The sequence below is a fragment of the Oncorhynchus tshawytscha genome, linkage group LG15, assembly GCF_018296145.1.
Source record: "Oncorhynchus tshawytscha isolate Ot180627B linkage group LG15, Otsh_v2.0, whole genome shotgun sequence".
Lineage (NCBI taxonomy): Eukaryota > Metazoa > Chordata > Actinopteri > Salmoniformes > Salmonidae > Oncorhynchus > Oncorhynchus tshawytscha.
Window position 1 is genome coordinate 39,306,529 of NC_056443.1, and position 23,070 is coordinate 39,329,598.

Here is a 23,070-nt window from a genome sequence, read left to right on the forward strand (position 1 = left end):
GAGACACACTGACCTGTACCCTGTACCCTGTAAGAGACACACTGACCTGTACCCTGTACCCTGTAAGAGACACACTGACCTGTACCCTGTAAGAGACACACTGACCTGTACCCTGTAAGAGACACACTGACCTGTACCCTGTACCCTGTAAGAGACACACTGACCTGTACCCTGTAAGAGACACACTGACCTGTACCCTGTAAGAGACACACTGACCTGTACCCTGTACCCTGTAAGAGACACACTGACCTGTACCCTGTAAGATACACACTGACCTGTACCCTGTAAGAGACACACTGACCTGTACCCTGTAAGATAAACACTGACCTGTACCCTGTAAGAGACACACTGACCTGTACCCTGTAAGAGACACACTGACCTGTACCCTGTAAGAGACACTGACCTGTACCCTGTAAGAGACACACTGACCTGTACCCTGTACCCTGTAAGATACACACTGACCTGTACCCTGTACCCTGTAAGATACACACTGACCTGTACCCTGTAAGAGACACACTGACCTGTACCCTGTAAGAGACACACTGACCTGTACCCTGTAAGAGACACACTGACCTGTACCCTGTAAGAGACACACTGACCTGTACCCTGTAAGATAAACACTGACCTGTACCCTGTAAGAGACACACTGACCTGTACCCTGTAAGAGACACACTGACCTGTACCCTGTAAGAGACACACTGACCTGTACCCTGTAAGATAAACACTGACCTGTACCCTGTAAGAGACACACTGACCTGTACCCTGTAAGAGACACACTGACCTGTACCCTGTAAGAGACACACTGACCTGTACCCTGTAAGAGACACACTGACCTGTACCCTGTAAGAGACACACTGACCTGTACCCTGTACCCTGTAAGAGACACACTGACCTGTACCCTGTAAGAGACACACTGACCTGTACCCTGTACCCTGTAAGAGACACACTGACCTGTACCCTGTAAGAGACACACTGACCTGTACCCTGTAAGAGACACACTGACCTGTACCCTGTAAGAGACACACTGACCTGTACCCTGTAAGAGACACACTGACCTGTACCCTGTAAGATACACACTGACCTGTACCCTGTAAGAGACACACTGACCTGTACCCTGTAAGATACACACTGACCTGTACCCTGTAAGAGACACACTGACCTGTACCCTGTAAGAGACACACTGACCTGTACCCTGTAAGAGACACACTGACCTGTACCCTGTAAGAGACACACTGACCTGTACCCTGTAAGAGACACACTGACCTGTACCCTGTAAGAGACACACTGACCTGTACCCTGTAAGATAAACACTGACCTGTACCCTGTAAGAGACACACTGACCTGTACCCTGTAAGAGACACACTGACCTGTACCCTGTAAGATAAACACTGACCTGTACCCTGTAAGAGACACACTGACCTGTACCCTGTAAGAGACACACTGACCTGTACCCTGTAAGAGACACACTGACCTGTACCCTGTAAGAGACACACTGACCTGTACCCTGTAAGAGACACACTGACCTGTACCCTGTACCCTGTAAGAGACACACTGACCTGTACCCTGTAAGAGACACACTGACCTGTACCCTGTACCCTGTAAGAGACACACTGACCTGTACCCTGTAAGAGACACACTGACCTGTACCCTGTAAGAGACACACTGACCTGTACCCTGTACCCTGTAAGAGACACACTGACCTGTACCCTGTAAGAGACACACTGACCTGTACCCTGTAAGAGACACACTGACCTGTACCCTGTACCCTGTAAGAGACACACTGACCTGTACCCTGTAAGAGACACACTGACCTGTACCCTGTAAGATACACACTGACCTGTACCCTGTAAGAGACACACTGACCTGTACCCTGTAAGAGACACACTGACCTGTACCCTGTAAGAGACACACTGACCTGTACCCTGTAAGAGACACACTGACCTGTACCCTGTAAGAGACACACTGACCTGTACCCTGTAAGATACACACTGACCTGTACCCTGTAAGAGACACACTGACCTGTACCCTGTAAGAGACACACTGACCTGTACCCTGTAAGATACACACTGACCTGTACCCTGTAAGATAAACACTGACCTGTACCCTGTAAGAGACACACTGACCTGTACCCTGTAAGAGACACACTGACCTGTACCCTGTACCCTGTAAGATACACACTGACCTGTACCCTGTACCCTGTAAGAGACACACTGATCTGTACCCTGTAAGAGACACACTGACCTGTACCCTGTAAGATACACACTGACCTGTACCCTGTAAGATAAACACTGACCTGTACCCTGTAAGAGACACACTGACCTGTACCCTGTAAGAGACACACTGACCTGTACCCTGTAAGAGACACACTGACCTGTACCCTGTACCCTGTAAGATACACACTGACCTGTACCCTGTACCCTGTAAGATACACACTGACCTGTACCCTGTACCCTGTAAGAGACACACTGACCTGTACCCTGTAAGAGACACACTGACCTGTACCCTGTAAGAGACACACTGACCTGTACCCTGTAAGAGACACACTGACCTGTACCCTGTAAGAGACACACTGACCTGTACCCTGTAAGATAAACACTGACCTGTACCCTGTAAGAGACACACTGACCTGTACCCTGTAAGAGACACACTGACCTGTACCCTGTAAGAGACACACTGACCTGTACCCTGTAAGATAAACACTGACCTGTACCCTGTAAGAGACACACTGACCTGTACCCTGTAAGAGACACACTGACCTGTACCCTGTAAGAGACACACTGACCTGTACCCTGTAAGAGACACACTGACCTGTACCCTGTAAGAGACACACTGACCTGTACCCTGTACCCTGTAAGAGACACACTGACCTGTACCCTGTAAGAGACACACTGACCTGTACCCTGTACCCTGTAAGAGACACACTGACCTGTACCCTGTAAGAGACACACTGACCTGTACCCTGTAAGAGACACACTGACCTGTACCCTGTACCCTGTAAGAGACACACTGACCTGTACCCTGTAAGAGACACACTGACCTGTACCCTGTAAGAGACACACTGACCTGTACCCTGTAAGAGACACACTGACCTGTACCCTGTAAGAGACACACTGACCTGTACCCTGTAAGAGACACACTGACCTGTACCCTGTAAGATAAACACTGACCTGTACCCTGTAAGATACACACTGACCTGTACCCTGTAAGAGACACACTGACCTGTACCCTGTAAGAGACACACTGACCTGTACCCTGTAAGAGACACACTGACCTGTACCCTGTAAGATAAACACTGACCTGTACCCTGTAAGAGACACACTGACCTGTACCCTGTAAGAGACACACTGACCTGTACCCTGTAAGAGACACACTGACCTGTACCCTGTAAGAGACACACTGACCTGTACCCTGTACCCTGTAAGATACACACTGACCTGTACCCTGTACCCTGTAAGATACACACTGACCTGTACCCTGTAAGAGACACACTGACCTGTACCCTGTAAGAGACACACTGACCTGTACCCTGTAAGAGACACACTGACCTGTACCCTGTAAGAGACACACTGACCTGTACCCTGTAAGATAAACACTGACCTGTACCCTGTAAGAGACACACTGACCTGTACCCTGTAAGAGACACACTGACCTGTACCCTGTAAGAGACACACTGACCTGTACCCTGTAAGATAAACACTGACCTGTACCCTGTAAGAGACACACTGACCTGTACCCTGTAAGAGACACACTGACCTGTACCCTGTAAGAGACACACTGACCTGTACCCTGTAAGAGACACACTGACCTGTACCCTGTAAGAGACACACTGACCTGTACCCTGTAAGAGACACACTGACCTGTACCCTGTAAGAGACACACTGACCTGTACCCTGTACCCTGTAAGAGACACACTGACCTGTACCCTGTAAGAGACACACTGACCTGTACCCTGTAAGAGACACACTGACCTGTACCCTGTACCCTGTAAGAGACACACTGACCTGTACCCTGTAAGAGACACACTGACCTGTACCCTGTAAGAGACACACTGACCTGTACCCTGTACCCTGTAAGAGACACACTGACCTGTACCCTGTAAGAGACACACTGACCTGTACCCTGTAAGAGACACACTGACCTGTACCCTGTACCCTGTAAGAGACACACTGACCTGTACCCTGTAAGAGACACACTGACCTGTACCCTGTAAGAGACACACTGACCTGTACCCTGTAAGAGACACACTGACCTGTACCCTGTAAGAGACACACTGACCTGTACCCTGTAAGAGACACACTGACCTGTACCCTGTACCCTGTAAGAGACACACTGACCTGTACCCTGTAAGAGACACACTGACCTGTACCCTGTAAGAGACACACTGACCTGTACCCTGTACCCTGTAAGAGACACACTGACCTGTACCCTGTAAGAGACACACTGACCTGTACCCTGTACCCTGTAAGATCAGTGGAAGTCTCCTATTATAAATGACTGAATGAAAACACTGGGGTAGTGTCTTTCATGTGAACATTTCTGATTGTGTGTAATGTGTATGTTATGTTTGTGTGTAGTGCAGGTACCATGTAACCTACCTGGGGGAACCAGTCAGCAGAGCCTGGGTGTGTCGGTCTAAAGTCAGAAATTACACAGAGCTCACTGAGGATGCCGCCATCACGGTTAGTCTTCTGGAAAGGGCATACAATTTAACCCTGGTTGTCTGTGCCACTCAGGACTGTGTTAGTCCACAGTCGTGTTAGTGTTGATTTCAGTTGAGACTGTGTTAGCCCACTGAGCTGGTGTTGAGTTCAGTTGAGACTGTGTTAGCCCACTGAGCTGGTGTTGAGTTCAGTTGAGACTGTGTTAGCCCACTGAGCTGGTGTTGAGTTCAGTTGAGACTGTGTTAGCCCACTGAGCTGGTGTTGAGTTCAGTTGAGACTGTGTTAGCCCACTGAGCTGGTGTTGAGTTCAGTTGAGACTGTGTTAGCCCACTGAGCTGGTGTTGAGTTCAGTTGAGACTGTGTTAGCCCACTGAGCTGGTGTTGAGTTCAGTTGAGACTGTGTTAGCCCACTGAGCTGGTGTTGAGTTCAGTTGATTTGCCCTCTTCTGTCTCATCTATTAGTGTTCGAACAGTCCATAAACAACTGTTTAGTACCTGTTATGGTTTTGGGGTGACAGTTTGGTTACGGTACAGTGTGAAAATGAAATGCCAACCGTTACTGTAGTTACATTTAGTTTATTTAATATTTAAAATACGTAGTGTTGGTATTCCTCATTCCATATATGATCGTGAGTCATGTAATGCCTGGTGAGAGCACCATCAGGGATCATGACACTTTGGATGTACTGAAATGAAAGCACACGATTACTAATCAACGTCAACTCTAGAGTAAAATACAATATGCATTTAAATCCTCAGACATTGTATAGGCCTGTTTAAAACCTCAGACATTGTATAGGCCTGTTTAAAACCTCAGACATTGTATAGGCCTCTACATCCAGGGGCACTGCACTGTGGCTGACCCTGGGCCTTTAACATGGGTGAGTGTCAACACCCTGACCTTGACTACCTGAAATTTTGACCTTTGACCCTAGATGTCATTTATTTTATATGAGCCCATACGTTTTGTATGGAAATGGGCACTAACCCTAACCTGTGGTTGGGATGAAGGCAGAAGAACAATAGTATTATATTAGCAGTATTATATTTTATTACTATACTATACTAACCCTATACTGCTCATATCTGTCCTGCCTTTTTCTTTCCATCTCTCTCCTCTCCTTCTCTCTCCTCTCCTTCTCTCTCCTCTCATCCCTCTCTCCTCTCTCCTCCTACATCCCTGTCTCCTCTCCTCCTCTCTCCTCTCATCCCTGTCTCCTCTCCTCCTCTCCCCTCTCATCCCTCTCTCCTCTCCTCATCTCTCCTCTCATCCCTGTCTCCTCTCCTCCTCACTCCTCTCACCCCTGTCTCCTCTCCTTCTCTCTCCTCTCATCCCTGTCTCCTCTCTCCTCTCCTCCATGTCTCCTCTCCTCCTCTGATCCCTGTATCCTCTCCTCCTCTCATCCATGTTCTCCTCCTCTCTCCTCTCATCCCTGTCTCCTCTCCTCTGATCCCTGTCTCCTCTCCTCCTCTCATCCCTGTCTCCTCTCCTCCTCCATCCATGTCTCCTTTCCTCCTCTCTCCTCTCATCCCTGTCTCCTCTCCTCCTCTCTCCTCTCATCCCTGTCTCCTCTCCTCCTCTCTCCTCTCATCCCCGTCTCCTCTCCTCCTCTCTCCTCTCATCCCTGTCTCCTCTCTCTTCTCCTCCTCTCATCCCTGTCTCCTCTCCTCCTCTCATCCCTGTTTCCTCTCCTCCTCTCTTCTCTCCTCTCATCCCTGTCTCCTTTCCTCCTCTCTCCTCTGTCTCCCCTCCTCCTCTCTCCTCTCATCCCTGTCTCCTCTCCTCCTCTCTCCTCTCATCCCTGTCTCCTCTCCTCCTCTCTCCTCTCATCCCTGTTTCCTCTCATCCCTGTCTCCTCTCCTCCTCTCTCGTCTCCTCCTCTCCTCCTCTCTCATCTCCTCCTCTCATCCCTGTCTTCTCTCCTCTCATCCCTGTCTCCTCTCCTCCTCTCATCCCCATCTCCTCTCCTCCTCTCATCCCCATCTCCTCTCCTCCTCTCTCCTCTCATCCCTGTCTCCTCTCCTCCTCTCTCCTCTCATCCCTGTCTCCTCTCATCCCTGTCTCCTCTCCTCCTTTCTCCTCTCATCCCTGTCTCCTCTCCTCCTCTCTCCTCTCATCCCTGTCTCCCTCTCCTCCTCTCTCCTCTCATCCCTGTCTCCTCTCTCCTCTCCTCTCATCCCTGTCTCCTCTCTCCTCTCATCTCTGTCTCCTCTCTCCTCTCATCCCTGTCTCCTCTCCTCCTCTCTCCTCTCATCCCTGTCTCCTCTCCTCCTCATTCCTCTCATCCCTGTTTCCTCTCCTCCTCTCTTATCTCCTCTCATCCCTGTCTCCTCTCCTCCTCTCTCGTCTCCTCCTCTCATCCCTGTCTCCTCTCCGCCTCTCATCCCCGTCTCCTCTCCTCCTCTCATCCCCGTCTCCTCTCCTCCTCTCATCCCCGTCTCCTCTCCTCTCTCCTCTCATCCCCGTCTCCTCTCCTCCTCTCTCTTCTCCTCCTCTCATCCCTGTCTCCTCTCCTCCTCTCCTCTCATTCCCATCTCCTCTCCTCCTCTCACTTCTCCTCTTCTCATCCCTGTCTCCTCTCCTCCTCTCATCCCCGTCTCCTCTCCTCTCTCCTCTCATCCCCGTCTCCTCTCCTCCTCTCTCTTCTCCTCCTCTCATCCCTGTCTCCTCTCCTCCTCTCCTCTCATTCCCATCTCCTCTCCTCCTCTCACTTCTCCTCCTCTCATCCCTGTCTCCTCTCCTCCTCTCCTCTCATTCCCATCTCCTCTCCTCCTCTCACTTCTCCTCTTCTCATCCCTGTCTCCTCTCCTCCTCTCTCCTCTCCTCTCCTACAGGGGAAGTCTCTCCAGAGATTCAAGAAGAAGTTGAGAGAAGCTGTCCTCATAGCAACACAAGCCCAGAGTATTCCACTCAAGGTTCAATCCGTCTATCTATCTATTATATCTGTCCATCCAAATCTCATTTTATTTGTCACATATTTTGTAAACAGAAGGTGTAGACTAAAAGTGAAATGCTTACCTATGGGTCATCTTCAAACAGAGTTAAAGATGAAGATATATATATACAGTGCCTTCGGAAGGTGTTTTAGACCCCTTTTCCACATGTTGTTACTTAACAGCCTTATTCTAAAATGTAGATGAAAAAAATCCCCTCATCAATCTACACACAATACCCCATAATGACGCAGCAAAAACAGGTTTTTGGACATCGAGACATTACAGCCTCCAGTCTTCTTGGGTATGACGCTACAAGCTTGGCACACCTGTATTTGGGGAGTTTCTCCCATTCTTCTCTGCAGATCCTCTCAAGCTCTGTCAGGTTGAATGGGGAGCGTTGACTTGTCCCAAAGCCACTCCTGCGTTGTCTTGGCTACAAATAACATGGCTGTATACATGGGATACCAGTTCAGTACAAATAACATGGCTATATACACGGGATACCAGTTCAGTACAAATAACATGGCTGTATACACGAGATACCAGTTCCAAGGCAATGTGCAGGGGTACAAGATAATTATATGTACATATAGGTAAGGGTAAGGTGACTAGGCAACAGGATAGATAATAGACAGTAGCAGCAGTATACTGTAGGTAGGGGTAAGGTGACTAGGCAACAGGATAGATAATAGACAGTAGCAGCAGTATACTGTAGGTAGGGGTAAGGTGACTAGGCAACAGGATAGATAATAGACAGTAGCAGCAGTATACTGTAGGTAGGGGTAAGGTGACTAGGCAACAGGATAGATAATAGACAGTAGCAGCAGTATACTGTAGGTAAGGGTAAGGTGACTAGGCAACAGGATAGATAATAGACAGTAGCAGCAGTATACTGTAGGTAGGGGTAAGGTGACTAGGCAACAGGATAGATAATAGACAGTAGCAGCAGTATACTGTAGGTAAGGGTAAGGTGACTAGGCAACAGGATAGATAATAGACAGTAGCAGCAGTATACTGTAGGTAGGGGTAAGGTGACTAGGCAACAGGATAGATAATAGACAGTAGCAGCAGTATACTGTAGGTAAGGGTAAGGTGACTAGGCAACAGGATAGATAATAGACAGTAGCAGCAGTATACTGTAGGTAGGGGTAAGGTGACTAGGCAACAGGATAGATAATAGACAGTAGCAGCAGTATACTGTAGGTAGGGGTAAGGTGACTAGGCAACAGGATAGATAATAGACAGTAGCAGCAGTATACTGTAGGTAGGGGTAAGGTGACTAGGCAACAGGATAGATAATAGACAGTAGCAGCAGTATACTGTAGGTAGGGGTAAGGTGACTAGGCAACAGGATAGATAATAGACAGTAGCAGCAGTATACTGTAGGTAGGGGTAAGGTGACTAGGCAACAGGATAGATAATAGACAGTAGCAGCAGTATACTGTAGGTAGGGGTAAGGTGACTAGGCAACAGGATAGATAATAGACAGTAGCAGCAGTATACTGTAGGTAGGGGTAAGGTGACTAGGCAACAGGATAGATAATAGACAGTAGCAGCAGTATACTGTAGGTAGGGGTAAGGTGACTAGGCAACAGGATAGATAATAGACAGTAGCAGCAGTATATGCTGTGAGTGTGTGTGGCATCAGTGTGCACATGTTATATGTGTATGTTGGATTGTCACTGTAAGTGTGTGTGTGTGGGTAGAGTCCGTGCAAGAGTGTTAGTGCAAAAAGGACAATGTATAGGGCCCTATAAAAAGGTTGTTTCGTTTTTTTTTTTTTTTTTTTCAAAATTCAGTTTAGTCTGTTTTGTTTTTCCGGTTTCCATTTTAACAGGCTCTCACGATTACAATACCGTGTCCTAATACCCGTACTTGCTTCTTAAATAGTAGGCCGTTTGAGTGTAAAGTATTATACTATGTTACATTAAAAAAATATAGTGTAGCTTTGATGCACCTGTACTGACCTCGCCTTCTGGATGACAGCGGGGTGAACAGGCAGTGGCCACTCAATGTTAGTGGTGGCTGTTTAACAGTCTGATGGCCTTGAGATAGAAGCTGTTTTTCAGTCTCTCGGTCCCAGCTTTGATGCACCTGTACTGACCTCGCCTTCTGGATGATAGCGGGGTTAACAGGCAGTGGCTCGGGTGGTTGATGTCCTTGATGATCTTTATGGCCTTCCTGTGACATCGGGTGGTGTAGGTGTCCTGGAGGGCAGGTAGTTTGCCCCCGGTGATGCGTTGTGCAGACCTCACTACCCTCTGGAGAGCCTTACGGTTGTGGGCGGAGCAGTTGCCGTACCAGGCGGTGATACAGCCCGCCAGGATGCTCTCGATTGTGCATCTGTAGAAGTTTGTGAGTGCTTTTGGTGACAAGCCGAATTTCTTCAGCCTCCTGAGGTTGAAGAGGCGCTGCTGCGCCTTCTTCACGATGCTGTCTGTGTGAGTGGACCAATTCAGTTTGTCTGTGATGTGTATGCCGAGGAACTTAAAACTTGCTACCCTCTCCACTACTGTTCCATCGATGTGGATGGGGGTGTTCCCTCTGCTGTTTCCTGAAGTCCACAATCATCTCCTTAGTTTTGTTGACGTTGAGTGTGAGGTTATTTTCCTGACACCACACTCCGAGGGCCCTCACCTCCTCCCTGTAGGCCGTCTCGTCGTTGTTGGTAATCAAGCCTACCACTGTTGTGTCGTCCGCAAACTTGATGATTGAGTTGGAGGCGTGCGTGGCCACGCAGTCGTGGGTGAACAGGGAGTACAGGAGAGGGCTCAGAACGCACCCTTGTGGGGCCCCAGTGTTGAGGATCAGCGGGGAGGAGATGTTGTTGCCTACCCTCACCACCTGGGGGCGGCCCGTCAGGAAGTCCAGTACCCAGTTGCACAGGGCGGGGTCGAGACCCAGGGTCTCGAGCTTGATGACGAGCTTGGAGGGTACTATGGTGTTGAATGCCGAGCTGTAGTCAATGAACAGCATTCTCACATAGGTATTCCTCTTGTCCAGATGGGTTAGGGCGGTAAGCAAATTGGAGTGGGTCTAGGGTGTCAGGTAGGGTGGAGGTGATATGGTCCTTGACTAGTCTCTCAAAGCACTTCATGATGACGGAAGTGAGTGCTACGGGGCGGTAGTCGTTTAGCTCAGTTACCTTAGCTTTCTTGGGAACAGGAACAATGGTGGCCCTCTTGAAGCATGTGGGAACAGCAGACTGGTATAGGGATTGATTGAATATGTCCGTAAACACACCGGCCAGCTGGTCTGCGCATGCTCTGAGGGCGCGGCTGGAGATGCCGTCTGGGCCTGCAGCCTTGCGAGGGTTAACACGTTTAAATGTCTTACTCACCTCGGCTGCAGTGAAGGAGAGACCGCATGTTTTCGTTGCAGGCCGTGTCAGTGGCACTGTATTGTCCTCAAAGCGGGCAAAAAAGTTATTTAGTCTGCCTGGGAGCAAGACATCCTGGTCCGTGACTGGGCTGGATTTCTTCCTGTAGTCCGTGATTGACTGTAGACCCTGCCACATGCCTCTTGTGTCTGAGCCGTTGAATTGAGATTCTACTTTGTCTCTGTACTGACGCTTAGCTTGTTTGATAGCCTTGCGGAGGGAATAGCTGCACTGTTTGTATTCGGTCATGTTACCAGACACCTTGCCCTGATTAAAAGCAGTGGTTCGCGCTTTCAGTTTCACGCGAATGCTGCCATCAATCCACGGTTTCTGGTTAGGGAATGTTTTAATCGTTGCTATGGGAACGACATCTTCAACGCACGTTCTAATGAACTCGCACACCGAATCAGCGTATTCAATATTGTTATCTGACGCAATACGAAACATCTCCGAGTCCACTTGATGGAAGCAGTCTTGGAGTGTGGAGTCAGCTTGGTCGGACCAGCGTTGGACAGACCTCAGCGTGGAAGCCTCTTGTTTTAGTTTCTGTCTGTAGGCAGGGATCAACAAAATGGAGTCGTGGTCAGCTTTTCCGAAAGGGGGGCGGGGCAGGGCCTTATATGCGTTGCGGAAGTTAGAGTAACAATGATCCAAGGTCTTTCCACCCCTGGTTGCGCAATCGATATGCTGATAAAATTTAGGGAGTCTTGTTTTCAGATTAGCCTTGTTAAAATCCCCAGCTACAATGAATGCAGCCTCCGGATAAATGGTTTCCAGTTTGCAAAGAGTTAAATAAAGTTCGTTCAGATCCATCGATGTGTCTGCTTGGGGGGGGATATAAACGGCTGTGATTATAATCGAAGAGAATTCTCTTGGTAGATAATGCGGTCTACATTTGATTGTGAGGAATTCTAAATCAGGTGAACAGAAGGATTTGAGTTCCTGTATGTTTCTTTCATCACACCATGTCACGTTAGCCATAAGGCATACGCCCCCGCCCCTCTTCTTACCAGAAAGATGTTTGTTTCTGTCAGCGCGATGCGTGGAGAAACCCGTTGGCTGCACCGCCTCGGATAGCGTCTCTCCAGTGAGCCATGTTTCCGTGAAGCAAAGAACGTTACAGTCTCTGATGTCCCTCTGGAATGCTACCCTTGCTCGGATTTCATCAACCTTGTTGTCAAGAGACTGGACATTGGCAAGAAGAATGCTAGGGAGTGGTGCACGGTGTGCCCGTCTCCGGAGTCTGACCAGAAGACCGCCTCGTTTCCCTCTTTTTCAGAGTCGTTTTTTTGGGTCGCTGCATGGGATCCGTTCCGTTGTCCTGTTTGTAAGGCAGAACACAGGATCCGCGTCGCGAAAAACATATTCTTGGTCGTACTGATGGTGAGTTGACGCTGATCTTATATTCAGTAGTTCTTCTCGACTGTATGTAATGAAACCTAAAATGACCTGGGGTACTAGTGTAAGAAATAACACGTAAAAAAACAAAAAACTGCATAGTTTCCTAGGAACGCGAAGCGAGGCGGCCATCTCTGTCGGCGCCGGAAGTAACATTAGAGAGAGCATATGTGGGGTGGCCAGTCCTCTTCTGGCTGTGCCGGGTGGAGATTATAACAGAACATGGCCAAGATGTTCAAATGTTCATAAATGATCAGCATGGTGGAATAATAATAAGGCAGAACAGTTGAAACTGGAGCAGCAGCACGGCCAGGTGGACTGGGGACAGCAAGGAGTCATCATGTCAGGTAGTCCTGGGGCATGGTCCTAGGGCTCAGGTCCTCCGAGAGAGAGAGAGAGAAAGAGAGAATTAGAGAACGCACACTTAGATTCACACAGGACACCGAATAGGACAGGAGAGGTACTCCAGATATAACAAACTGACCCCAGCCCCCCGACACATTAACTACTGCAGCTTAAATACTGGAGGCTGAGACAGGAGGGGTCAGGAGACACTGTGGCCCCATCCGAGGACACCCCCAGACAGGGCCAAACAGGAAGGATATAACCCCAACCACTTTGCCAAAGCACAGCCCCCACACCACTAGAGGGATATCTTCAACCACCAACTTACCATCCTGAGACAAGGCTGAGTATAGCCCACAAAGATCTCCGCCATGGCACAACCCAAGGGGGGGCGCCAACCCAGACAGGATGACCACATCAGTGAATCAACCCACTAAGGTGACACACCCCAACAGAGTATAGGGGGTTTAAAGGGTGTCTCAACGGAGTATAGGGGGTTTAAAGGGTGTCTCAAGAGAGTATAGGGGGTTCAAAGGGTGTCTCAATGGAGTATAGGGGGTTTAAAGGGTGTCTCAAGAGAGTATAGGGGGTTCAAAGGGTGTCTCAACGGAGTATAGGGGGTTTAAAGGGTGTCTCAAGAGAGTATAGGGGGTTCAAAGGGTGTCTCAATGGAGTATAGGGGGTTTAAAGGGTGTCTCAACGGAGTATAGGGGGTTTATCGGAGATTCGGAACGGTGCCTGAGAAAGCGTTTTCCATCAACAAAACACCAAATGATGCAATTTCTCATAGATGAATGATGTCACATCCCTCCAATAGATTTCCAGACACCGAGGCTCATTGAAGCTGTTCTGGTTGGTGGCCCAACGCCCTATTAAAACACTTTATGTTGGTGTTTCCTTTATTCTGGCAGTTACCTGTATCTATCTATTCCATCCATATATCCCTCTATCCATCCATCCATGGTTTGTGCTTTCCGTAGCCTAACCTTTTTACATTTTACCTTCAATGGGATGACGTCAGAGTTAACGTCCCAAAGATGGCATTCAGAATTTTACATCCATTCATTCATTAGTCTCTATTGTTCTGTCAGTCAGATTTCTAGTTGGTTGTTACAAGTCCCTGTCACCAGGGGGAGATATTCAACCTGACAACACACACACAGGCCATCTCCCCTCACATATACACAACACACACGTCACATATACAGAACACACACACGTCACATATTCTGTCCTCAGTCTCTTGGCCAGTCTGTCTGGAGCTGAAGCCGACTCAGTGGAAAGTGTATCAGCCATATGCTGCACACACAGTTTTGTATTGCTATCCTTGTGGGGACCAAATAATTGATTTCCATGCAAAACTCTATTGTTCCTAACCATAACCCTAAACTTCACCCTAAACCTTAACTTAAAACCCCTAATCCTAAAACTATACCTATCCCCTACTCCTAACCCTAACCTTAATTCTAACCCTAACCCTTAAAACCCCTAATCCTAAAACTATACCTATCCCCTACTCCTAACCCTAACCTTAATTCTAACCCTAACCCTTAAAACCCCTAATCCTAAAACTATACCTATCCCCTACTCCTAACCCTAACCTTAATTCTAACCCTAACCCTTAAAACCCCTAATCCTAAAACTATACCTATCCCCTACTCCTAACCCTAACCTTAATTCTAACCCTAACCCTTAAAACCCCTAATCCTAAAACTATACCTATCCCCTACTCCTAACCCTACATCAAACCCCTAATCCTAAAACTATACCTATACCTATCCCCTAACCCTAACCTTAATTCTAACCCTAACCCTTAAAACCCCTAAGCCTAAAATAGAATCTTTCCTTTTGGGGACCGGCAAAATGTCCCCACTTGTCTGAATTTTTCTTGTTTTGCTATCCTTGTGAGGACCTCTGGTATCCACAAAAATAGTAAATCAAAAACACAGACACACACTGTCTCAGCCACATTCTCACATACAGTGCTTTCGGAAAGGTGTTCAGAGCCCTTGACCTTTTCCACATTTTGTTACGTTACAGCCTCGTTCTAAAATGGGTTAAACAGTTGTTCTTTTCCCCCCACCAATCTACACACAATACCCCATTATGTCAAAGCAAAAACAGGATTTTAGAGATTTTTGCAAATGTATAAAAACTAAAGGAAATATCACATTTACAAACAGTACCAGTCAAAAGTTTGGAAACACCTACTCAACTCAATCTAGGGTTTTTCTTTATTTGTACTATTTTCTACATTGTAGAATAACAGTGAAGACATCAAAGCCATGAAATAACACATATGGAATCATGTAGTAACCAAAAAAGTATTAAACAAATCAAAATATATTTTATATTTGAGATTCTTCAAAGTAGCCACCTTTGCCTTGATGACAGCTTTGCACTCTTGGCATTCTCTCAACCAGCTTCATGAGGTCACCTGGAATGCATTTCAATTAACAGGTGTTTCTTGTTAATTTGTGGAATTTCTTTCCTTAATGCGTTTGACGCAATCAGTTGTCTTGTGACAAGGTAGGGGTGGTATACAGAAGATAGCCCTATTTGGTAAAAGACCAACTCCATATTAGGGTAAGAACTACTCAAATAAGCAAAGAGAAACGACAGTCCATTATGACTTTAAAACATGAAGGTCAGTCAATACGGAAAATGTCAAGAACTTTGACAGTTTCTTCAAGTGCAGTCACAAAAACCATCAAGCACCATGATAAAACTGGCTCTCATGAGGCACCACAGGAAAGGAAGACCCAGAGTTACCTCTCCTGCAGAGGATAAGTTCATTAGAATTAACAGCAACTCAGATTGCAGCCAAAATAAATAATTCACAGAGTTCAAGTAATAGACATCTCAACATCAACTGTTCAGAGGAGACTGCGTGAATCAGGCCTTCATGGTTGAATTTCTGCAAAGAAACCACTAAAGGACACCAATAATAAGAAGAGACTTGCTTGGACCAAGAAACACGAGCAATGGACATTAGACCAGTGGAAATATGTCCTTTGATCCAAATTGGAGATTTTTGGTTCCAAGCACCATGTTTTTGTGAACAGATGATCTCCGCATGTGTGGTTTCCACCGTGAAGCATGGAGGAGGGGGTGATGTTGTGTTTTTTGTTGTTGTTGGTGAATCACTTTGTGATTTATTTAGAATTCAAGGCTCACTTAACCAACATGGCTGCCACAACATTCTGCAGCAATACGCTATCCCATCTGTTTTGTGCTTAGTGGGACTATCATTTGTTTTTCAACAGGACAATGACCCAAATCACACCTCTAGGCTGTGTAAGGGCTATTTGACCAAGAAGGAGAGTGATGGAGGGCTGCATCAGATGACCTGGCCTCCACAATCACCCGACCTCAACCCAATTGAGATGGTTTGGGATGAGTTGGACCGCAGAGTGAAGGAAAAGCAGCCAACAAGTGCTCAGCATATGTGGGAACTCCTTCAAGGCTGTTTGAAAAGCATTCCTCATGAAGCTGGTTGAGAGAATGCCAAGAGTGTGAAAAGCTGTCATCAAGGCAGCTGTGTTATTGACTTGTTAATTGTTTACTCCATGTGTATCTCTGTGTTGTTTGTGTCGCACTGCTTTGCTTTATCTTGGCCAGGTCGCAGTTGTAAATGAGAACTTGTTCTCAACTAGCCGACCTGGTTAAATAAAGGTGAAATAAAAAAAAATAAAAGGCAAAGGGTGGCTACTTTGAAGAATCTCAAATACAAAATATATTTAGATTTGTTTAACACTTTTTTGGTTACTACATGATTCCATGTGTTATTTCATAGTGTTGATGTCTTCACTACTATTGTACAATGTAGAAAATAGTACAAATAAAGAAAAGCCCTGGAATGAGTGGGCATGTCCAAACTTTTGACTGGTAAGTATTCAGACCCAGCAAATGCAGCAAATACAGCCTCGAGTCTTTTTTAGATATGCTTGGCACACCTGTATTTGTTGAGTTTCTCTCATTCTTCTCTGCAGATCCTCTCCTCTTCAGGCCAAAGAGTTCAATCTTTGTTTCATCAGACCAGAGAATCTTGTTTCTCATGGTTTGAGAGTCCTTTAGGTGCCTTTTATCAAACTCCCAAACAGGCTGTCATGTGCCTTTTACTGAGGAGTCGCTTCCATCTGGCCACTCTACCATAAAGGCCTGATTGGTGGAGTGCTGCAGAGATGGTTGTCCTTCTGGAAGGTTCTCCCATCTCCACAGAGGAACTCTGAAGCTCTGTCAGTGTGACCATCGGATTCTTGGTCACCTCCCTGAACAAGGCCCTTCTCCCCCGATTTCTCAATTTGGCCGGGCAGCCCGCTCTAGGAAGAATTTTTGTGGTTCCAAACTTCTTCCATTTACAAAGGTGTTCTTGGGGACCTTCAATGCTGCAGATATTCTTTGGTACCCTTCCCCAGATCTGTACCTCTGGACCTCATGTCTTGGTTTTTGCTCTGACATGCACTGTCAACTGTGGGACCTTATATAGACAGGTGTGGCTTTTCCAAATCATGTCCAATCAATTGAATTGACCACAGGTGAACTCCAATCAAGTTGTATAAACATCTCAAGGATGATCAATGGAAACAGGATGCACCTGAGCTCAATTTCGAGTCTCATATCAAAGGGTCTGAATACTGTTTTTTAAAACTTTTTATACATTTGCAAAAATTTCTAAAAACCTGTTTTTGCTTTGTCATTATGGGGCATTGTGTGTAGATTGATGATGGAAAATGTTTTATTTAATCAATTTTAGAGTAAGGCTGTAACGTAACAAAATGTGGAAACGAGGAAGGAGTCTGAATACTTTCCGAAGGCACTGTAATTATTCACTTTGTTTGTGTGTGTTGCTTAATAAACATATGCCCTTCCTTCTCTCTACTCTCTCTGTCTCTCTCTCTCTCTCTGTCTCTCTCTACTCTCTCTCTGTCTCTCTCTGTCTCTCTCTATGTCTCTCTCTCTACTCTCTCTCTGTCTCTCTCTCTCTGTCTCTCTACTCTCTCTGTCTCTCTCACTCCCTGTCTCTCTCTGTCTCTCTCTCTGTCTCTCTCTGTCTCTCTCTCTCTGTCTCTCTGTCTCTCTCTCTCTGTCTCTCTCTCTCTCTCTGTCTCTCTCTCTCTGTCTCTTTCTACTCTCTCTCTGTCTCTCTCTGTCTCTCTCTATGTCTCTCTCTCTACTCTCTCTCTCTGTCTCTCTCTCTCTGTCTCTCTACTCTCTCTGTCTCTCTCTCTCCCTGTCTCTCTCTGTCTCTCTCTCTGTCTCTCTCTGTCTCTCTCTCTCTCTCTCTCTCTCTGTCTCTCTCTCTCTCTCTCTCTCTGTCTCTCTGTCTCTCTCTACTCTCTCTCTCTCTCTGTCTCTCTGTCTCTCTCTACTATCCCTCTACTCTCTCGCTCTCTCTCTCTCTCTCTCTGTCTCTCTCTACTCTCTCTCTGTCTCTCTCTCTCTCTCTCTCTACTCTCTCTCTCTCTCTCTCTCTCTCTCTCTCTCTGTCTCTCTCTCTCTCTCTCTCTCTCTGCCTCTCTGTCTCTCTCTACTATCCCTCTCTCTCTCTCTCTCTGTCTCTCTCTCTCTGTCTCTCTGTCTCTCTCTACTCTCTCTCTCTCTCTGTCTCTCTGTCTCTCTCTACTATCCCTCTACTCTCTCTCTGTCTCTCTCTACTCTCTCTCTCTCTCTGTCTCTCTGTCTCTCTCTACTATCCCTCTACTCTCTCTCTCTCTCTCTCTGTCTCTCTCTACTCTCTCTACTCTCTCTCTTCTCTCTCTCTCTCTCTCTCTCTCTCTCTCTACTCTCTCTCTTTCTCTCTCTCTCTGTTTCTCTGTCTCTCTCTTTCTCTCTGTTTCTCTGTCTCTCTCTTTCTCTCTCTCTCTGTTTCTCTGTCTCTCTCTACTCTCTCTGTCGCTCTCTCTACTCTCTCTTTCTGTCTCTCTCTACTCTCTCTGTCTCTACTCTCTGTCTCTCTCTCTCTCTCTCTCAGAGGAGGTTGTCTAGGTTTGGGTTCTGGACTCAACAAACATCAGACAGAGAGAGCTCAGAGGACAGCGAGATTTCTGGTACACACAATACTTCACAAATACTATACACACACACACTGCACCTGAAGTTACTACAGGCTCCTTTAAAAGGTTCCAAGAATGCCTTGTTGTAGCTATAGCTGGGGTCTGTTTGAAAAGACTATAAGCGATAAGTGACTTCTAAATTAAATGTGTTCATTCATGAGGAGCTGCAACTCTTGTTGTTGTGGGATATAGAGGTGCTGGAGATGCTTCTGGACCATGAAAAGAGCAGGAGGTCAGCATATGCCAGAAACAAGGTAAGCATGTCACATCTCCTGTGTCTTCCACACACACTCTCTCTCTCTCTCTCTCTGAGCTGGTTTGACTAAATCCAAGTGTATAATTAATGTGTGTGTTCCTCAGAAGTCAGCTGTGGTGAATGCTGCTAAGAGACAGAGTGAAAGAGAGCAGAGTGGTGAGTGTGCAGGGTTTACTTCCACCCTAACACTAAAACAGAACACTGAGTCGGTCTGATGATGTCATCATGGTTCTCGCCATCAGAGCCCAGAAAGAAAACCATGAAACAAGGAGGAAAGAGAGAAGGGAGGAGAGAAGACGAGACTGAAGGGAGGAGAGAAGGAGAGCAGCTTAGAATAAAAAGACCAGGCGAGAAGGAGGAGGGAGTGTTCAATAGACTAAAGCCTGTAAAGAATACGAAGTCAGGTGTGTTTCTCTCTCCCTCTTCTCTCTTTCTCAACTCTAAACTAATCAAGTCTCTCTCACAGAGCCAATTGGAGGGGACCTGAACGAGGGAGGAAAGGGAGTGAAAGAGAGAGCTGGAGAGAAGAAAAGAGGAGAGGAGGAAGGTAAGAAGAGAGTGATGACTCCCTGGCTCTCCAAACTAAAGAAAGGCAGCGCGACCACGGCCAGACCAGGTGACTTCTAGTTCTACAGTACTGACCATGTTAGTTACCTAGCAACAACCTGTAGCTGTCTGAACTGACATCTAACCTCTGATCCCCCGTAGCCTCTCCACCCAGCAAAGACCAGACTGTACTAGAGAGAGAGAGAGAGGAGAAGAGAGGAGTGGAGGAGAAGAGAGAGGGAGACGGAGTAGAGGAGGAAAGAGCGAAAGAGACCAGTAAAGGAGAAGAAAGGATGGAACTGAGAGAGGAGAGAAGCCTGGAAGAGGAAGAGAAGGAGGAGGAAGAGGGACATGAGTCTGATATATCTGTTGAGGAGGAGGCAGTGAAAGAGGAGGAAGAGGGACATGAGTCTGATATATCTGTTGAGGAGGAGGCAGTGAAAGAGGAGGAAGAGGGACATGAGTCTGATATATCTGTTGAGGAGGAGGCAGTGAAAGAGGAGGAAGAGGGACATGAGTCTGATATATCTGTTGAGGAGGAGGCAGTGAAAGAGGAAAGGAGAGAAACAGGAGAGGGAGGAGAGGAACAACAGATCAAGAAAAAGGAGGGAAAGGAGTTTGTACAGTCTGTGTTTGTAGGGGAGGGGGATGAGGGAGGAGAGGATGATTTCCTAGATGAAGACATGGAGATTCTGGGCTGCAGAGAGGAAGTGATGAAGAGACTAGCTCAGGAACCCATTCAGGAAGAGGAGGATGACTTCTCTATCATGCTGTTTGAGGAGGAGTAGAGAGAGGGAGGGAAGAGGGGAGTAGGTAACAGTCTATCTCCTACTGTTCGGGTCAGGAACCGTTTCTGTTTTCTATTGTTGATGTAAATAGTTGAGTTCAGGTATGTTTGTTATGAGTTGGGTTACATTATTTAATCAGTTGTATAATATAATAAACATTGAATTATTAGTTTCTAACTTGTGAGTTTGTCTGGTTGTAAATGGTGGAGATGGGAGCAGCATTGAACCAGTGTGTGTGGAGGGGTTTGTGTGTAAAAAAACAACAACTTTGTTTTGGAGTTTCAGAGTTGTTTGTTTCCTGCTAGCTGCTGTTTTTACAGGATACTCTCTCTCTCGGTCTCTCTCTGTCTCTCTCTCTCCCTCTCTGTTTCTCTCTCTCTGTCTCTCTCTCGGTCTCTCTCTGTCTCTCTCTCTCCCTCTCTGTTTCTCTCTCTCTGTCTCTCTCTCTCTCTCTCTCTCTCTCTCTCTCTCTCTCTCTCTCTCTCTCTTCAATGTAACAATACATTAAAGCAATTAGTAGTAGACCAGTGTCAACATGACTGAGAAGACACATGACCTGGTATGAAAGACAAAACAAAACCAGACAGGAAATATTGTTGAAGTTACATTTCACTTTTCACTGGCTGTCCCTCAGGTTGTGGCAGGAGGACATGTTTGTCTTCCAAAACTGCACATCTTTTATAGTTTCAAATTCTTTATACTGAATGATAATTTGGGGAAATAAATATTCTCTTACATCTGAGTATTAGTCACAGTGTTATAGGAAATGCAGCTCTGTCTCTACCTCTCCCCTGGAGCAGAGTGAGCACAGACTCCTCTCTGGGCAGCCAGGTTTGTCTGTGATGACCGGTCTCTATAGCCAGACTGTCCTCTCTGGGCAGCCAGGTTTGTCTGTGATGACCGGTCTCTATAGCCAGACTGTCCTCTCTGGGCAGCCAGGTTTGTCTGTGATGACCGGTCTCTATAGCCAGACTGTCCTCTCTGGGCAGCCAGGTTTGTCTGTGATGACCGGTCTCTATAGCCAGACTGTCCTCTCTGGGCAGCCAGGTTTGTCTGTGACGACCGGTCTCTATAGGCAGACTGTCCTCTCTGGGCAGCCAGGTTTGTCTGTGATGACCGGTCTCTATAGCCAGACTGTCCCCTCTGGGCAGCCAGGTTTGTCTGTGACGACCTGTCTCTATAGCCAGACTCCTCTCTGGGCAGCCAGGTTGGTCTGTGACGACCGGTCTCTATAGCCAGACTGTCCTCTGGGCAGCCAGGTTGGTCTGTGACGATCGGTCTCTATAGCCAGACGGTCCCCTCTGGGCAGCCAGGTTTGTCAGTGACGATCGGTCTTTATAGCCAGACTGTTCTCTCTGGGCAGCCAAGTTTGTCTGTGACGACCGGTCTCTATAGCCAGACTGTCCTCTCTGGGCAGCCACGTTGGTCTGTCACGACCGGTCTCTACAGCCAGACTGTCCCCTCTGGGCAGCCAGGTTGGTCTGTGACGACCTGTCTCTATAGCCAGACTCCTCTCTGGGCTGCCAGGTTGGTCTGTGACGATCGGTCTCTATAGCCAGACGGTCCCCTCTGGGCAGCCAGGTTTGTCAGTGACGATCGGTCTTTATAGCCAGACTGTTCTCTCTGGGCAGCCAAGTTTGTCTGTGACGACCGGTCTCTATAGCCAGACTGTCCTCTCTGGGCAGCCACGTTGGTCTGTCACGACCGGTCTCTACAGCCAGACTGTCCTCTCTGGGCAGCCACGTTGGTCTGTCACGACCGGTCTCAAAAGCCAGACTGTCCTCTCTGGGCAGCCAGGTTTGTCTGTGACGACCGGTCTCTACAGCCAGACTGTCCTCTGGGCAGCCAGGTTGGTCTGTGACGATCGGTCTCTATAGCCAGACGGTCCCCTCTGGGCAGCCAGGTTTGTCAGTGACGATCGGTCTTTATAGCCAGACTGTTCTCTCTGGGCAGCCAAGTTTGTCTGTGACGACCGGTCTCTATAGCCAGACTGTCCTCTCTGGGCAGCCACGTTGGTCTGTCACGACCGGTCTCTACAGCCAGACTGTCCCCTCTGGGCAGCCAGGTTGGTCTGTGACGACCTGTCTCTATAGCCAGACTCCTCTCTGGGCTGCCAGGTTGGTCTGTGACGATCGGTCTCTATAGCCAGACGGTCCCCTCTGGGCAGCCAGGTTTGTCAGTGACGATCGGTCTTTATAGCCAGACTGTTCTCTCTGGGCAGCCAAGTTTGTCTGTGACGACCGGTCTCTATAGCCAGACTGTCCTCTCTGGGCAGCCACGTTGGTCTGTCACGACCGGTCTCTACAGCCATACTGTCCTCTCTGGGCAGCCACGTTGGTCTGTCACGACCGGTCTCAAAAGCCAGACTGTCCTCTCTGGGCAGCCAGGTTTGTCTGTGACGACCGGTCTCTATAGCCAGACTGTCCTCTCTGGGCAGCCAGGTTGGTCTGTCACGACCGGTCTCTATAGCCAGCCTGTCCTCTCTGGGCAGTCAGGTTTGTCTGTGATGACCAGTCTCTATAGCCAGACTGTCCTCTCTGGGCAGCCAGGTTGGTCTGTGACGACCGGTCTCTACAGCCAGACTGTCCTCTCTGGGCAGCCAGGTTTGTCTGTGACGACCGATCTCTATAGCCAGACTCCTCTCTGGGCAGCCAGGTTGGTCTGTGACGACCGGTCTCAAAAGCTAGACTGTCCTCTCTGGGCA

The 23,070-nt window shown here is 47.6% G+C and overlaps 1 protein-coding gene across 6 annotated transcripts in view; it reads left to right on the forward strand.

Moving 5' to 3' along the window:
- The window catches only part of LOC112265789 (zinc finger CW-type PWWP domain protein 1), a 36,303-nt gene extending 15,760 nt beyond the window's left edge, over positions 1–20,543 (forward strand). The window contains exons 9-17 of one of the 6 annotated variants that reach the window (XM_042298576.1): positions 4,575–4,679; positions 7,497–7,577; positions 18,695–18,770; positions 18,969–19,030; positions 19,137–19,188; positions 19,275–19,436; positions 19,499–19,648; positions 19,741–19,958; positions 20,121–20,543. In XM_042298576.1, coding sequence (XP_042154510.1) covers positions 4,575–4,679; positions 7,497–7,577; positions 18,695–18,770; positions 18,969–19,030; positions 19,137–19,188; positions 19,275–19,436; positions 19,499–19,648; positions 19,741–19,958; positions 20,121–20,366 — 1,152 coding nt within the window. In that variant the 3' untranslated portion in view covers positions 20,367–20,543. Of the gene's footprint in view, positions 1–4,574; positions 4,680–7,496; positions 7,578–18,694; positions 18,771–18,968; positions 19,031–19,136; positions 19,189–19,274; positions 19,437–19,498; positions 19,649–19,740 lie in introns of all 6 variants that reach the window. The other 5 variants (XM_042298574.1, XM_042298573.1, XM_042298575.1 and 2 more) reach the window with 5 other exon arrangements.
- Positions 20,544–23,070: the final 2,527 nt, after the last annotated feature.